The sequence below is a fragment of the Salvelinus namaycush genome, chromosome 25, assembly GCF_016432855.1.
Source record: "Salvelinus namaycush isolate Seneca chromosome 25, SaNama_1.0, whole genome shotgun sequence".
In the NCBI taxonomy this organism is placed as follows: domain Eukaryota; kingdom Metazoa; phylum Chordata; class Actinopteri; order Salmoniformes; family Salmonidae; genus Salvelinus; species Salvelinus namaycush.
The window spans coordinates 14,464,079-14,482,820 of NC_052331.1; the positions used below are offsets into that span (position 1 = coordinate 14,464,079).

General features: G+C 41.9%; 1 protein-coding gene across 1 annotated transcript in view; it reads right to left on the reverse strand.

The window, feature by feature from the left end:
• spidr (scaffold protein involved in DNA repair) overlaps positions 1 to 18,742 on the reverse strand; it is a 73,804-nt gene that overhangs the window by 935 nt on the left and 54,127 nt on the right. The window contains exons 12-19 of the mRNA XM_038963963.1: positions 11,658 to 11,745; positions 11,309 to 11,449; positions 11,073 to 11,132; positions 10,106 to 10,322; positions 9,587 to 9,823; positions 8,135 to 8,228; positions 7,855 to 7,969; positions 7,419 to 7,472 (exon numbers count right to left, since the gene is read on the reverse strand). Coding sequence (XP_038819891.1) covers positions 7,419 to 7,472; positions 7,855 to 7,969; positions 8,135 to 8,228; positions 9,587 to 9,823; positions 10,106 to 10,322; positions 11,073 to 11,132; positions 11,309 to 11,449; positions 11,658 to 11,745 — 1,006 coding nt within the window. The remainder of the gene's footprint in view (positions 1 to 7,418; positions 7,473 to 7,854; positions 7,970 to 8,134; positions 8,229 to 9,586; positions 9,824 to 10,105; positions 10,323 to 11,072; positions 11,133 to 11,308; positions 11,450 to 11,657; positions 11,746 to 18,742) is intronic.

Genomic DNA, 18,742 nt, shown 5'->3' on the forward strand with positions numbered 1-18,742 from the left:
GCCCACACATTTTCTATGGGATTGAGGTCAGGGCTTTGTGATGGCCACTCCAATACCTTGACTTTGTTGTCCTTAAGCCATTTTGCCACAACTTTGGAAGTATGCTTGGGGTCATTGTCCATTTGGAAGACCCATTTGCGACCAAGCTTTAACTTCCTGACTGATGTCTTGAGATGTTGCTTCAATATATCTACATCATTTTCCTGCCTCATGATGCCATCTATTTTGTGAAGAGCACCAGTCTCTCCTGCAGCAAAGCACCCCCACAACATGATGCTGCCACCCCCATGCTTCACGGTTGGGATGGTGTTCTTCGGCTTGCAAGCCTCCCCCTTTTTCCTCCAAACATTAAGATGGTCATTATGGCCAAACAATTACATTTTTGTTTCATCAGACCAGAGGACATTTCTCCAAAAAGTACGATCTTCGTCCCCATGTGCAGTTGAAAACCGTAGTCTGGCTTTTTTAATGGCGGTTTTGGAGCAGTGGCTTCTTCCTTGCTGAGCAGCCTTTCAGGTTTTGTCGATGTAGGACTCGTTTAACTGTGGATATAGATACTTTTGTACCCGTTTCCTCCAGAATCTTCACAAGGTCCCTTGCTGTTGTTCTGGGATTGATTTTCACTTTTCGCACCAAAGTACATTCATCTCTAGGAGACAGAACGCGTCTCCTTCCTGAGCGGTATGACGGCTGCGTGGTCCCATGGTGTTTATACTTGCGTACTATTGTTTGTACAGATGAAAGTGGTACCTTCAGGCGTTTGGAAATTGCTCCCAAGGATGAACCAGACCTGTGGAGGTTTACAATTTTTTTTTCTGAGGTCTTGACTGATTTCTTTTGATTTTCCCATGATGTCAAGCAAAGAGGCACTGAGTTTGAAGGTAGGCCTTGAAATACATCTACAGGTACAACTCCAATTGACTCAAATTATGTCAATTAGCCTATCATAAGCTTCTAAAGCCATGACATAATTTTCTGGATTTTTCCAAGCTGTATAAAGGCACAGTCAACTTCGTGTATGTACTTCTGACCCACTGGAATTGTGATACAGTGAATTATAAGTGAAATAATCTGTAAATAGTCTGTTAACAATTGTTGGAAAAATTACTTGTGTCATGCACAAAGTAAATGTCCTAACCGACTGGCCAAAACTATAGTTTGTTAACAAGACATTTGTGGAGTGTTTGAAAAACTAGTTTTAATGACTCCAACCTAAGTGTATGTAAACTTCCGACTTCAACTGCAGTAACCCGAGTCACAACTAGCACTCATGCTAACAATAAACATGTTACCAAATAACATCCAATAAACATTGTGAAGCTATACAAATAGGCAACATAAATGTCAAGAAGAGCGTAACCTATGTGTATGTAAACTTCCGATTTCAACTGTATATACAAGTTAGACATGCTCAATGAGAACAAAAGTTGGATACACTCTATAATATAATTTATAATGACAAAGTATTGTTATTAGATTGGAGGGAACACATCCAGTGCAAAAACTCAATAGAAAATATTTGTATTGGGTATGTGGTGCTGATCCACCTCAATTAACCTGGATTGTTGGTTTGCCCTGATTCTCAATAATGGATGTAAGCCAGGTTGTCAACAATATCCATTCTAGAATGCTGGATGATACAGTGCATTCAGAAAGTATTCAGGTCCCTAGACTTTTTCCATATTTTGTTACGTTACAGCCTATTTCTAAAATATATTAAATAGTTCCCCCCCCCCTCAATCTACACACAATACCCCATAATGACAAACAATTAAAAGGTTGACATTTTTGCTAATTTATAAAAAATAAAAATAAACTAATATCACATATTTACATAAGTGTTCAGACTCTTTACTGAGTACTTTCTTAAGGCACCTTTGGGAGAGATCACAGCCTTGAGTCTTCTTGGGTATGACGCTACAAGCTTGACACACCAGTATTTGGGGAGTTTCTCCCATTCTTCTCTGCAGATTCTCTCAAGCTCTGTCAGGCTGGATGGGGAGCGCCGTTACACAGCTATTTTCAGGTCACTTCAGAGATGTTCGATCGGGTTCATGTCCGGGCTCTGGCTGGGCCACTCAAGGACATCCAGAAACTTGTCCCGAAGCCAGTCCTGTGTTTTCTTGACTGTGTGCCAAGGGTCGTTGTCTTGTTGGAAGGCAAACCTTCACCCCAGTCTGAGGTCCTGAGCGCTCTGGAGCAGGTTTTCATCAAGGATCGCTCTGTACTTTGCTCCATTCATCTTTCCCTCAATCCAGACTAGTCTTCCAGTCCCTGCCACTGAAAAACATCCCCACAGCATGATGCTGCCACCACCATGCTTCACCGTAGGGATGGCGCCAGGTTTCCTCCAGACGTGACGCTTGGCATTCAGGCCAAAGAGCTAAATCTTGGTTTCATCAGACCAGAGAATCTTGTTTTGCATGGTCAGAGTCCTTTAGATGCCTTTTGGCAAACTCCAAGCGGGCTGTCATGTGCCTTTTACTGAGGAGTGGCTTCCGTCTGGCCACTCTACCATAAAGGCTTGATTGGTGGAGTGCTGCAGAGATGGTTTTCCTTCTGGAAGGTACTACCATCTCCACAGAGGAACTCTGGAGCTCTGTCAGAGTGAACATCGGGTTATTGGTCAACTCCCTGACCAAGGCCCTTCTCCCCCGATTGCTCAGTTTGGCCAGGCAGCCAGCTCTAGGAAGAGACTTGGTGGTTCCGAACTTCTTCCGTTTAAGAATGATGGAGGCCACTGTGTTCTTGGGACCTTCAAAGCTGCAGAAATGTTTTGGTACCCTTCCCCAGATCTGTGCCTTGACACAATCCTGTCTCAGAGTTCTATGGACAATTCCTTCAACCTCATGGCTTGGTTTTTGCTCTGACATGCACTATCAACTATGGGACCTTATGTAGACAAGTGTGTGCCTTTCCAAATCATGACCAATCAATTTAATTTAACACAGGCGGACTCCAATCAAGTTGTAGACACATCAAGGATGATCAATGGAAACAAGATACACTAAGCTCAATTTCAAGTCATATAGCTAAAGGTCTGAATATTACAGTACCAGTCAAAAGTTTAGACACACCTACTCATTTAGTTGATTTATTTTTACTATTTTCTACATAGTAGAATAGTAGTGAAGACATCACAATTATAAAGTAACACATATGGAATCATGTAGTAACCAAAAAAGTGTTAAACAAATCAAAATATATTTTATATTTGAGATTCTTCAAAGTTGCCACCCTTTGCCTTGATGACAGCTTTGCACACTCTTGGCATTCTCTCAATCAGCTTAACAAAAAGTTAATTAACTTCTTTGGGGTAGGGGGCAGTATTTTCACGTCCGGATGAAAAGTATGCCCAGAGTAAACGGCCTGCTTCAAAGCCATAAAAGCTAGAAAATGCATAGTATTAGTATATTTGGATAGAAAACACTCTGAAGTTTCTAAAACTGTTTGAATGATGTATGTGAGTATAACAGAACTCATATGGCAGGCAAAAACCTGAGAAAATATCCAACCAGGAAGTGGGAAATCTGAGGTTGGTCGATTTTCAACTCAGCTCCTATTGAAGATACAGTGAGATATTGGTAAGGTTGCACTTCCTAAGGCTTCCACTAGATGTCAACAGTCGTTAGAACCTTGTCTGATGCTTCTACTGTGAAGTGGGGCCGAAGGAGAGAGGAATGAGTCAGGTCTATCATGACCTAAACATGCCCTGACCATGCGCGTTCACGTGAGAGCGAGCTCTGTTCCATCGCACTTCTGAAGACAATGGAATACTCCGGTTGGAACATTATTGAAGAATTATGTTATACTTCGTTTGTCATGTTTTTATGGACTGTAATATAATTTTTTTAACTTTTCGTCCGTACTTTCCGCTGGACCTGCCCGCGCGTCGTGAGTTTGGAAAGTGTACTGAACGCTAGAACAACAAGGAGGAATTTGGACATAAATGATGGACATTATCGAACAAAACAAACATTTATTGTGGAACTGGGATTTCTGGGAGTGCATTCTGATGAAGATCATCAAAGGTAAGTGAATGTTTATAATGTTACTTCTGACTTCTGTTGACTGCATAATATGGCGGCTATATTTGTGTCTTGATTGGGCTCTGAGTGCCGACTCAGATTATTGCATGGTTTGCTTTTTCCGTAAAGCTTTTTGGAAATCTGACACAGCGGTTGCATTAACTTCTTATGGCTGCATCCCGCTAACGGGATCGATATGACAACAGCCAGTGAAAGTGCAGGGCGCCAAATTCAAACAACAGAAATCTCATAATTAAAATTCCTCAAACATACATGTGTCTTATATCATTTTAAAGGTAATCTTGTTGTTAATCCCACCAAAGTGTCCGATTTCAAATATGCTTTTCAGCGAAAGCACTACAAAACGATTATGTTAGGTCACCACCAAACCACAATAAGCACAGCCATTTTTCCAGCGAAAGATAGCAGTCAGAAAAAGCAGAAAGAGATAAAATTAATCACTAACCTTTGATTATCTTCATCAGATGACACTCATAGGATTTCATGTTACACAATACATGCATGTTTTGTTTGATAAAGTTCATATTTATAACAAAAAATCTGAGTTTACATTGGCGCGTTACATTCACTAGTTCCAAAAACATCAAGTGATTTTGCATAGCCACATCGTTTCAACAGAAATACTCATCATAAATGTAGATAATAATACAAGTTATACACATGGAATTATAGATATACATCTCCTTAATGCAACCGCTGTGTCAGATTTCAAAAACTTTACGGAAAAAGCAAATCATGCAATAATCTGAGACGGAGCTCAGAACAATAGCCAAATTAGCCGCCATGTTTGGGTCAACAGAAACCAGAAAACACATGATAAATGTTTCCTTACCTTTGATCAACTTCATCAGAATGCAGTCCTAGGAATCCCAGGTCCACAATAAATGCTTGATTTGTTCGATAATGTCCGTTATTTATGTCCAATTAGCTACTTTGGTTAGCGCTTTTGGTAAACAATTCCAAAGTCACAAAGCGCGTCCACTATAACGTGACGAAATGTCCAAAAGTTCCGTAACAGTCAGTAGAAACATGTCGAACGATGTACTGAATCAATCTTTAGAATGTTCAAACAGGAAGTGTTCAAACAGGAAGTGGAACTTCTCAGGTTTTTGCCTGCCATATGAGTTCTGTTATACTCACAGACATCATTCAAACAGTTTTAGAAACTTCAGAGTGTTTTCTATCCAATACGAATAATAATATGCATATATTATCAACTGGGACTGAGGAGCAGGCAGTTTACTATGGGCACCTCTGTGCACCTTTCATCCAAGCTACTCAATACTGCCCCTGCAGCCATAAGAAGTTAAGGAGAAGTGCATCTAAAATTCCATGCATAACAGTTGTATCTTTTAGCAATGTTTATTATGAGTATTCCTGTAAATTGATGTGGCTCTCTGCAAAATCAAAGGATGTTTTGGAACTTCTGAACGTAAGGCGCCAATGTAAACTCAGATTTTTGGATATAAATATGAACTTTACCGAACAAAACATACATGTATTGTGTAACATGAAGTCCTATGAGTGTCATCTGATGAAGATCATCAAAGGTTAGTGATTCATTTTATCTATATTTCTGCTTTTTGTGAATCCTCTCTTTGGCTGGAAAAATGGCTGTGTAATTCTGTGAATAGGCACTCACCTAACATAATCGTTTCGTTTGCTTTCGTCGTAAAGCCTTTTTGAAATCGGACACTGTGGCTGGATTTACAACAAGTGTATCTTTAAAATGCTGTAAAATACATGTATGTTTGAGGAATTTTAATTATGGGATTTCTGTTGTTTTGAATTTGGCGCCCTGCAGTTTCACTGGCTGTTGAAGAGGTGGGACGCTACCGTCTCACGTACCCTAGAGAGGTTAAGTTAATTTGTGGAATTTCTTTCCTTCTTAATGCGTGAGCCAAGCAGTTGTGTTGTGACAAGGTAGGGGTGATATTTGGACTCATCAGACCAAAATACAGATTTCCACCGGTTTAATGACCATTGCTCGTGTTTCTTGGCCCAAGCAAGTCTCTTCTTCTTATTGGTGTCCTTAGTAGTGGTTTCTTTGCAGCAATTCGGCCATGAAGGCCTAATTCACACAGTCTCCTCTGAACAGTTGATGTTGAGATGTGTCTGTTACTTGAACTCTGAAGTATTTATTTGGGATGAAGTCTGAGGTGCAGTTAACTCTAATGAACTTATCCTCTGCAGCAGAGGTAACTCTAGGTCTTCCTTTCCTGTGGCGGTCGTCATGAGAGCCAGTTTCATCATAGCTCGATGGTTTTTGCGACTGTACTTGAAGAAACTTTCAAAGTTCTTGAAAGGTTCCGGATTTACTGACCTTCATGTCTTAAAGTAATGGGCTGTCATTTCTCTTTGCTTATTTGAGCTGTTATTGCCATAATATGGACTTGGTCCTTTACCATATAGGGCTATCTTCTGTATACCAACCCTACCTTGTCACAACACAACTGATTGGTTCACGCATTAAGGAAATAAATTGCACAAATTAACTTTTAACCAGGCACACCTGTTAATTGAAATGCATTTCAGATGACTACCTCATGAAGCTGGTTGAGAGAATGCCGAGAGTGTGCAAAGCTGTCATCAAGGCAAAGGGTGGCTATTTTGAAGAATCTCAAATATTACATATATTTTGATTTGTTTAACACTTATTTGGTTACTACATGATTCCATATGTCTTAGTTGATGTCTCACTATTATTCTACAACGTAGAAAATGTAAAAAAATAAAGAAAAACCCTTGAGTGGGTGTGTCTAAACTTTGGACTGGTACTGTATGCAAATAAGGTATTTCTGTTTATAGTTTTTAATACATTTGCAAACATTTCTAAAAACCCGTTTTCACTTTGTCATTATGGGGTATTTTGTGTAGATTGATGAGGATTTTTATTTATCGAATCAGTTTTAGAATAAGGCTGTAACGTTACAAAATGTGGAAAAAGGGAAGGGGTCTGAATACTTTCCGAATGCACTGTATATGGTGGTCAGAGCCATATATTTAGATGTCAGAGCCTTATATTTAAATATTTGGCTCTGATGGTGGTATGTGGGTGATACCAGTGTTTGTAGATTAGAAGGAAATATAGATCCAACTCTAGCGATACTAGTATCATCTGGCTCCTCTTACAGTATTGATCTGTGTGAGTAAGTCCAGCCATTGTTCTAAACAGATCTCTTAACACAGTCTAACTATGGGATATTAGACAGATGACAATGATGTCACTTTCAGCAAACATACTGACAGTCTGACACACAGGAGGATCAAAATGCTATATCAGTGCACTAAACTGAGAGGTAAGTGCTGTCTGCATAAAAAGGCAGGTACAGCGTATTACATAACATGTGAGAGAGAGAGAGAGCTCACCTCATGGCCAGAGGCTGCACAGTTCAACACAGACATGATGGTGCTCTGCTGGAGCTAGAAAACAGTAGAGAGAATAGTCACCATACTAGTTGAATAAATGGTCTGGACTGGACTGTCAAACTAGACTTCTTCATATTAGCGGTTTTATTAAATTATACCATATTACATTACAGCACATACCTTATAATAACATAATAAGCTGTTATGAGCATTGACTTTGTCATAGCGTTTTCAACAGTTTCATGTTACCATTAATGATACAATCTAAGACTATATTTGACAGTGACACTAAAAGTGAAAAGATTTGAGACCACATCTTGATTAAGATTAGATCAACCTTCCTTTAATATTACTTTATGCTTATGCACTGCTATGTTACACATTGAAAATACAGACATTTGCCAACACACAACCTAAACTCAAAATCTTGTCTCACCTTTACTTTCACAGTGAAGTCTCTTAGTGTAGAACAATTCATGAACACTTCAAGCTGCATGTTCATGGTTGGTTGGTCAACCAGTGAATCACAAGCAACACAAAGGAATGCTTGACTGGGGACAACAGACATAATGCAGATATTGACATCACATTTCAACCATAATAAAGAAGTTCCCTTTGCGAAAAATTTGAGTTATTCTATTGGTAAACCAATAAGATTCAATCAGTTAATTAGGCGTATCCCCTATAGGTCATCAGCAGGTGAATTGAAGACTTACGGCTTTTGGGGTGTCATCTCCAAGAGGTCGCTCCCACACAGGCTGCAGACTGGCCAGGAGTAGGCCGTGTCCTCATCCACACCAACTATCACACCTGCCATCACCAACACAACCATCAGCACTAGCCAGAGAGACAAACCTTATAGGGCACCACACTGACTAAACTGGTAAGCAACATGGGTGGAAACTGGGACTGAGCAGTGTAACAATTGTATCAATATTCTTGAGGCCACTGTAGTAAGGATTAAAAAAGGAAAGATAAAACAAGCTCAGTAAGAAGATAAGAATGACATTTTAGGGTCAAAAGAAGGGAGAAAAAAAAGTTTGCAGCCCCATATATTCTTATCTGTGAGTTAAAATGGATAGCAATTGTTTACTCCCTTAAAGAACTGACGCAATCATAGTTAACAACCAGAGATATGCCCAACTCACAGCTCATGTAAAATATATACATAATTACCAACCAATAAAAAGAAAATTCTGCCTTCACACAGAGCCAGGCAAACTGCCATAAGTTAGAACTTGCTTACGAGTGCAGATAAAGACACATTATATGGCAGGTAGCCTAGTGGTTAGAGCGTTGGACGAGTAACCGAAAGGTTGCAAGATCAAATCCCCGAGCCGACAAAGTACAACTCTGTCGTTCTGCCCCTGAACAAGGCAGTCATTGAAAATAAGAATAGAAATTGAGAAAAAATACCCTATTCTACACTACAGAGCCAAGAACAACTGTACCATGCTGGCCTGGTTATGCATCTACCATAGCGTCTGGAGCCATGCTGGAAATGACCATTTGAAAATAAACTATCTGAGCCAGCAAAGCACGGGTTCAGCACAGCATTCGGGTTGGCGTGAATAGTGTGAATCAGGCATTGGTGTTTGTTGTTTTATTCAGCCAGCTGATCCAACATGGAAGACGAGTGGGAGAGACCTGAACTAATCCAAAGGGTTCACAGTTTCACCTTTGATCTCTCCTGTGACACAGGGTGCTAACAGATGCAACTTATCGTGACTTACTCAACTTTCCCTGCGATGCATATAAAATAGACTGTAGACAGACAGTGAATGCATTTTGTGCCAGTATCTTAAGGGCTTAAGATACTCTGTAGTTTGATTGGATCCCTTAATCAGATTCATACCATTATCACTGAGGTTAGGATAACAGTATCACCTCTTAATTACAGATAGATAGTCCACAGCTAGTTACATTGGTGGGCCTTGAAAGGTTGTCACAACCAGTGGCTCAACCGCTTGAGGGAAACTGTGAATGAGAGTGGAAGAACACAATGCCTTTGACTAAACACAAGAAGGCCTCTCTGTCTCGCACAAAGTAACAAATACAAACAGGCAACAGCCACAAAACACTCAAAACCATTTGTCCGTCTGTCTAATAAAACAATTATCCGGGCTAACCCTGAAAAACAATTGATCAAGGAGGAGAGCGTGACTGACCCGAGAATGTGCAGAGGGAGTTGGGTGGTGTTTCCGGACCCAGGGGATCCAGCGTCACAGGCTGTGGTAAGGCCTGAGGAAGGACATGGGGCTGGGCTTGAGGTAGGGGCTGAGGTAAGGACTTTGCCTGGGACAATGACAGTGACCCTGGGCCCAGCGTGCTCTCGGTATGTGGGCAGCACACTGATACCAGAGGCAGCAGCTGCACAACTGACTGCTCCACACACAGGATCCCACCTGGAGAGAAATCATGGCATAGCGTCATAAAACAGTAGTTTGACCTGACATTGGAGGTGCTTCCATTATTAATAGTTTTGGGGAAGCAGTAGCCACGTGACTTCAGATGTCCTACAGTATACAATACATAGTGGCTAATGCAATATACACTATATAGTGACAGACTAGATGAAAAACACCAGGTTTGCATCCCAAATGGAACCCTATTCCATATGAAGTGCACTACATAGGGAATAGGGTGCCATTTGGGGAGCAGACCATTATATTGCAATAAAACAGTACCATGCTCTCTGACTGCGTCCCTGAATGACAAGCGGCAGGCGCTGGGGGTGGGGGTGCTTATTGCCTTGGCGACAGAGGAAGTGAGCACACAGGAAGTGGTCACACACACAGCCAGCGTTCGTCTGCATGGTGTCCCACCGGACTGCTGCTCCTCCTGCAAACTGGGATCAGTCACCACCAGCCAAACCTCCCCTGGGCTCCGATCACTACTCTGAGACTGGAGGGGAGAGAGATGGGGGGACAGACAAAGATGGTGGGGGCTATCATTCATATCAACCAAGATGATAATAAAAAGAGGAAGAGAAAGAGGGGATCAGTCGTTAGTGTAGATTATTAGAGAGACAAGGCGAGAGAGACAAGGCGAGAGAGACAACGAGAGACAGAGACAACGAGAGAGAGTGACAGAACGAGAGAGAGAAATGGCGTCAGAGACTATGAGCTTACTTGGAAAGTACAATTCTAAGTGTCTTAGTGAATAAACACCTTTCTGTCTGTATCTGTATGTGCATCAAATAAAAAGCATGAGTCTCTGCTGGCTCAGTCTGGTTGCTCAGAATCATCCATTTGATGACTGACATGACAAACAGAGTGGTATAGACAGAAAGCGTTGGACTTCACCACTCGCTTTGTTCCGGGCCTGTTATCTCCCTCCCGGTGGTCAAAGTGTAAAGGTTTCACTGTTCAACAGTAAAAATCAACAGTAAATCAACAGTAAAAAAAAACACCTGGTAGATAATGTAGGTTAGTATGCATACAGATGGTGAAGGCAGTTTGCCTCGTCTTGTCAACACAGCAAGTTCAACTTGATTCCCCACTGTCCACCACAGCAGGATGTGATCATGTTCCTGTCAACTCTAACTATGTTGTGTTACATCTACCCGTCTCTAATAAGATAGATATCACAGATAACAGTTTCTCAGTCACACTATACATTCTCATTGAAATCCAAGGAAGCATTTGAAAGTACCTGCGTTCTCTTGTAGATGACAGTGGCGGCAAAGCTACAACGATGGCTGTTGAGCTCACACTGAAATAGATATGACAGGCCGTTACAACAATTCATATTTGATCAATTGCCACTGGCTGAGTGAAGGAAAAATGTGTCATCTGGTCTCAACAACTCGAATTATGGGGAGGAATAGTTGGGGAGGTAAACAGAGAGTTAGAATTCAGTTCTCGCTCTCTCTATGTGTCACTAGTTACCTGCAGTATGTCTCTGAGGGTTTGTTCTGTAGGAGGCAGGTATAGAGAGGATAAAGGCTGTCCCTCTACAGGCTCCACAGAGCCCTCTTGGCATGACAGCAGGTAACAGAAGCTTGGGGCTGGGCCTTTGTGTATGCTGTCCTACAAACAAAACACACGGAATCAAGATTATAATCCACTACGTGCAGACAGTATTCATAGCCAGTTTCTTATTCTAACATAAATTAACCATAATAACATGGGTTCTCAATATCAAATGGAAATACTGTATATACATTGTTCACGTAATTGAGTTTCAAATGCGGGAAAAGGCAAGGTATGATTCACAACGGAATATTGAATAACCTACACCTTGACAGCTCTGGTTTTCTCCAAGTACTTTGAAGGGCATCACTGGTGGCCAGAGGCTGTCTATCAGGCTGAAGAGTCTGGTCCACCTGTGAGAGCGAGAGCAGAAGAAAGTGAGAGAGGGGGTGGAAAGGGAAAAGACAGTGAACGACAGGGTATACAGAGAGGGAGGTGCAACAATATCAGTTGGTTTCCCTTTTACGGAATGACAGATCTGTTAAGACAGGGCACTTTTTAGCTTTCACAGAATCAACAGAAAGCATGCCGAGACTGGTGCGACAGACACACTCTCGCGCTCTCGCTCACACCTCTTTATCACTAGCAATCTGACTGCTGAAAAGACAAGCCGTCTCCCTGCATAGACCTGCAGCGTAGACACTTTTTGCAAACAGCCTATATGCACCTTAGAGATGATTTGCACTGACTACTCACACATCCAACCCTTACACACAAACACCCATAAACAAAACACACCCCCACTCAGAACTCACACTGCTGCTGTTATTTTATATACTATTGATTCCACTACCCACTTTATATTTGTAAATACAGCCCATTATTACTATGCATACCAATTTGTCTATTACTTCTACTACTTGTTATTTTGACTCTTTTCATCGCTATTATTGATTAATGTACTGCATTGTTGAGGGAGCTATCACATAAGCATTTCGCTGCACCTTTTTCACCCGCTGTAAACTGTGTATGTGAAGAAAACATTTGATTCTTACACACACCAAAACATTTAACAGAGCAAACACCTTATGTAGGGTGTCCAATCAAAAACACATATTTAGACCAATGAGTAAAATCATGTTAATTGTGTAGATATTCCTCTAAGAAAATGAATGGTTCCAACCTTGTCTCGATCATAATCCATTCAAAGGTTATTGTAGTTACTACCCTGGCCAAAATTAGGGTGACTAAATCAATGGAGGCCAGAGAAAAAAAAAGTGGTAATAAATCTGGAAAATAGCATTGCATCAGCTAGCACAGATGCTGTGCGAGAATTTAGACTAACTGACAGGCTCACCGTTGAACTTGTCTTTCTTCTCAAATCCGGAGGACATAAAACTACATAGAGGTGAGATAGATATCGATTGTGAGACGTGACACTAAACATTTTCATAAGCTTTTCATATTAATGCAACAGTTTTAAAAGATTTCTCACAAAAACAAGCGTCTCTCTGAAATGTCAACGGAGCACTGAGCGTACCGCAAACTTTTTATTGTCAAAGCCTTTAACAATTCATTCAGTTCGGGGCAACAGAGCCCAGTACTTATTATCGGATGTATTATGTTACGAAATCCGACTTCTTGGATATAATGTTAATGACATGTTAGAGAAAGACCCCACTGAACGATTCAGAACATGAAGAATCATATTTGTCTTGGTAAAATTTATTTTATAACATAATGAAGTGAAATTCCATCACCAAAGCACATTTTCACCCGCTCTACGTAAATCACACACAAAAACAAGTCTGGCTTCTATTGGTTTCAATTGCTGGTTTCAACTGACAATTTTGACACCTGAGGGCCTGGGTGTTGCTTTGAGGTGCCCCGTCTAGAAAATCAAACTAGGGGACCAACAGAGGAAGACCGAAAATAGCGATGCTTCAACCCCAACCTAAATGCCCAGAAACAAAATAAATTAAACCTGTCCTTGAGTTCAGGGCCACCAGTTAGTCAGTGTGTGAGTGAGTGAGTGAGTGAGTGAGTGAGTGAGTGAGTGAGTGAGTGAGTGAGTGAGTGAGTGAGTGAGTGAGTGAGTGAGTGAGTGAGTGAGTGAGTGAGTGAGTGAGTGAGTGAGAGAGAGAGAGAGAGAGAGAGCGAGAGGTTGGGTTGATGTCATTACTATTCCTCCTCTTTGGTGCTGTTACTCAGTCTGTCTCATTGGTTGTTAAAAACCGGTTCCACAGGGTGTCTGTGTACAGAACTGGCTCTGCACCCCGGGCTGGTCCAACAGGTCAGGATGAAGAATGAGCTCACCTCACACAACACTGACTTTGTTACCGAGACCTTTCTGTAGCTTTATTGTAACATTGTACAAGTGGGCTGATTTGCCTACTGAAGAATACTATTTAAGTACAGTAGTATGTGAGTACTGACAAGAGGGAGTCAAGGACTCAGTGACAACACTAACATTTATCAAAAACTGATTTGACATGATTACAGTAACATGATCTAATTGTCGATTTAATGATGATTAAAATTGAGGTTTTTAAGTGCCAACACATCAAAAACACTTGTTTAAGCTTTGATAAAGGCTTATTAAAAGATCAAGCCCCAGCTACTGTATATGCAGGGTTCTACAGTGCTACCTGGAATTTTAATTTAGGAGCACCAGTCCGCCAAGAAGAATTAAGGATTCTAGCTTTAATACCTCAAATATTTTTCATTGTGCTCCTACATTTCTTTGTGTGCGCATACATTTTTCAACTTAGTGTTCCTTGTAAAAAAAAAAAAAAAAAATGTTTAAGTCAGCATAGAGCCCTAATATGGCAGGAATGTTTTGTTTTGCACAGAGTATAAAATGGTGGCTACATGCGTTTGGACCAATCCCAAATTGACACCTAAACTACGCACTTCAGGAAATCGGAGAGGATTTTACAGGTGTAAAAGGTTTGTTTTGTTTCCTCTCAAAATATCAACATTTCCTGTCTTTTTCTGCTCACTTTGAAAACATCTAGTCCTATTGATCTGATTGGTTACTAATCTGATTGGTTACTAATAATATCATTTAAAATCCCTCAAATTGTGTCCCATATGTGTTTAGACACGGCGACCATTTACGGTGACGATATCAGTTATCGCACCACCTTGACCTCAAGTGCATAGGGCATAGAGGTTAGGTCTTTGTGCTTGCTCCTGAAGGGGATATATCCATCATGGCGGACTGTAGACAACAACCCCCCACCACCACCACATTATGGGATGCTTTCTGGCACACAGAGACTATTCCTTAGAAATAAATGAAGCTGTAAACACACTAACCCCTCCTCTAAATGTCCCCACACCAGTTCTCCAAACTGTTTCTAATCTGAGCTCCTGACTGTGGAAAGTAAATCATAGGTCCAGTGCGAGCACCAATGATGTATCACTTTACATGTAAACATGGGACAGTGACATGGCAGGATGATCAGCGTGTGGCCATCTTGAACGCAGGTTGTGTTCTTGAACGAAAGTTAAGAGAGTTAGAGTGTATTCGGAAGGTATTCAGACCCCTCCACTTTTACCACATTTTGTTACGTTGACTTATTCTAAAATGGATTACATTGTTTCCCCCCCCTCAAATCTACACACAACACCCCATAATGACAAACCAAAAAAATACAAAAACTGAAATATCACATTTACATAAGTATTCAGACGCTTTACTATGTACTTTGTGGAAGCAGCTTGAGCAGAAATGATAGCCTCGAGTCTTCTTGGGTATGATGCTAGAAGCTTGGCACACCTGTACTTGGGGAGTTTCTCTCATTCTTCTCTGCAGATCCTCTCAAGCTCTGTCAGGTTGGATTGGGAGCGTCGCTGCACAGCTTTTTTAAGGTCTCTCCAGAGATTTTCGGGTTCAAGGCCAGGCTCTGGCTGAGTCGCTCAAGGACATTCAAAGACTTGTCCCGAAGCCACTCCTGCGTTGTCTTGGCTGTGTGCTTAAGGACGTTGTCCTGTCGACAGGGGTGAACCTTCATCCCAGTCTGAGATCCTAAGCTCTCTGGAGCAGGTTTCCATCAAGGATCGCTCTGTACTTTGCTCCCTTCATCTTTCTCTTGATCCTTACTAGTCTCCCAGTCCTTGCAGCTGAAAAACATCCCCACAGCATGATGCTGCCACCACCATGCTTCACCTTAGGGATGGTGTTAGGTTTCCTCCAGACGTGACACTTGGCATTCAGGCCAAAGAGTTCATTCTTGGTTTCATCAGACCAGAGAATCTTGTTTCTCATGGTCTGAGTCTTTTAGGTTCCTTTTTGTCAAACTCTAAACGGGCAGTCATGTGCCTTTTACTGAGGAGTGGCTTCCGTCTGGCCACTCTACCATAAAGGCCTGATTGGTGGAGTGCTGCAGAGATGGTTTTCCATCTGGAAGGTTCTCCCATCTCCACAGAGGAACTCTGGAGCTCTGTCAGTGACCATCGGGTTTTTGGTAACCTTCCTGACCAAGGCCCTTCTCCCCCAATTTCTCAGTTTGGCCGGGCAGCCAGCTCTAGGAAGAGTCTTGGTGGTTCCAAACTTCTTCCATTTAAGAATGATGGAGGCCACTGTGTTCTTGGGGACCTTAAATTCTGCAGACATTTTTTGGGACCCTTCCCCAGATCTGTGCCTCAACACAATCCTGTCTCGGAGCTCTACGAATAATTCCTTCAACCTCATGGCTTGGTTTTTTCTCTGACATGCACTGTCAATTGTGGGACCTTATATCAGGGATGCAAACTGGTGAGGGCCCAAAAAGGTGACATTTCTTTTGCACTGAAACACGCAAAAAATCCCTGCCAGGGGGATACTTTTAAATTTTATTTTTAGCTTTAAAATGCACATTTCTAGTGACTTTCAGGCTGGATCCCTTCTTGAAATGCAGGTGAACTGTACTAATTAAACAACAAAGAATATGATCTACATAATTGGTCTCTGTGTGTTAAATAAAAAGTGGTTAATGTTAACCAAACTCATAGCTAAAAATTAAGGAAAAGCAATCCAATGTTACTTGTTGCCCAGACTTTACTGCAAATTACAAGTCCAGAGAAAAAAACAATACACTAATATTGCAGTTAGTCATGACAGCCTTAATAATTGAACGCTTGTTACCACACAGATCTAAATATTGCACTTGGGGGGAAAAAATCTTAATGTAGAAATAGAATGAAACAAACAGGCATTCTATTTTTGCTCTATTCTAGTAGCCAGTATAGTAGACATCGATTAAGTGCACAAGGCTACATGTGTGCAAAAAGAAAGCTCACTGGGTAAAAAATAAAAGAATTCCCCCTCACCCGCACAAAAGTGTTACAGTATGTCAAGTTCAACACAACAAAAGTAATATCTTTGGGCTACACTGCATGTTATTACATTGTACTATTTGTGCCTGTGAACATCTGTTCTACAATGTGCCAGCAGCAGAGCATGAGACCCTTTGATGGCATAATTGATCTCTCAGGTAGAGTACACCTGGCATACCCCTTTTTACACCTTACTGAAAAAAAGGGAAAGTGTGTGGTGTTCCTTTCACCTCTATTGGCATCCAGCTTAAGCCAGGCCCAGCTCCAGCTACACTTGATCACTGAATGCACTTGTTTAACGAGCAATGCCTTATTTTCACCTAATTCTTTCATTCTGAAAATTAACCACTGAGGGAAAACAGTTCAGACAGCAGATAGTTAACAATTCACATAGATTGACAGGGTCCAGTGAGCAACTAACGTTATAGCTTGATTAACGCCAATGAGTCGTAGTTAATACTATTAATAACCAGTATAACCAGTACTATAATAACCAGTTAATACTATTGCTAATTGGTTCCTTGAGCTAACGTTACTGACGTTATCTTATCTGAAGTTAAAGTTCCTCGGCGTACACATCACGGACAAACTGAAAAGGTCTACCCACACAGACAAGTGTGGGTAGGCGCAGCAGCACCTCTTCAACCTCAGGAGGCTGAAGAAATTTGTCACCTTAAACCCTCACAAACTTTTACAGATACACAATTGAGAGCATCCTGTCGGGCTGTCCTACAAAGCATTACATGGGCTTGCTCCTACCTATCTTTCCGATTTGGTCCTGCCGTACATACCTACACGTACACTACGGTCACAAGACGCAGGCCTCCTTACTGTCGCTAGAATTTCTAAGCAAACAGTTGGAGGCAGGGCTTTCTCCTAGAGCTCAATTTTTATGGAATGGTCTGACTTTCCATGTGAGAGACGCAGACTCTGTCTCGACCTTTAAGTCTTTATTGAAGACTCATCTCTTCAGTAGATCCTATGATTGAGTGTAGTCTGGCCCAGGGGTGTGAAGGTGAACGGAAAGGCACTGGAGCAACGAACCACCCTTGCTGTCTCTGCCTGGCCGGTTCCCCTCTCTCCACTGGGATTCTCTGCCTCTAACCCTATTACCGACCCCTCCTGTCTCAGCCTCCAGTATTTATGCTGCAATAGTTTGTGTCGGGGGGCTAGGGTCAGTCTGTTATATCTGGAGTATTTCTCCTGTCTTATCCGGTGTCCTGTGTGACCTTAAGTATGCTCCCTCTAATTCTCTCTTTCTCCTTCTCTCTTTCTTGGAGGACCTGAGCCCTAGGACCATGCCTCAGGACTACCTGGCCAACTCTTCTGCCTGCGGCTATGGAACACTGACCTGTTCACTGGACGTGCTACCTTGTCCCGAACCTGCTGTTTTGGACTCTCTCTCTACCGCATCTGCTCTGAATGCTCGGCTATGAAAAGCCAACTGACATTTACTCCTGAAGTGCTGACCTGTTGCACCCTCTACAACCACTGATTAGTATTATCTGACCCTGCTGGTCATCTATGAATGTTTTAACATCTTGGCCATGTTCTGTTATAATCTCCACCCGGCACAGCCAGAAGAGGACAGGCCAACCCTCAGAGCCTAGTTCCCTCTCTAGGTTTCTTCCTAGGTTCTGGCCTTTCTAGGGAGTTTTTCCTAGCCACCGTGCTTCTACATCTGCATTGCTTGCTGTTTGAGGTTTTAGGCTGGGTTTCTGTTTAGCACTTTGTGACATCGGCTGATGTAAAAAGGGCTTTATAAATACATTTGATTGATTGATTTTTTATCACCACCTGGAACGGCAAATGCACAGCCCACAACCGCAGAGCTCTCCAGAGGGTAGTGAGGTCTGCACAACGCATCACCGGGGGCAAACTACCTGCCCTCCAGGACACCTACACCACCCGATGTCACAGGAAGGCCAAAAAGATCATCAAGGACAATAACCACCCGAGCCACTGCCTGTCCACCCCGCTATCATCCAGAAGGCGAGGTCAGTACAGGTGCATCAAAGCTGGGGCCGAGAGACTGAAAAACAGCTTCTATTTCAAGGCCATCAGACTGTTAAACAGCCATCACTAACA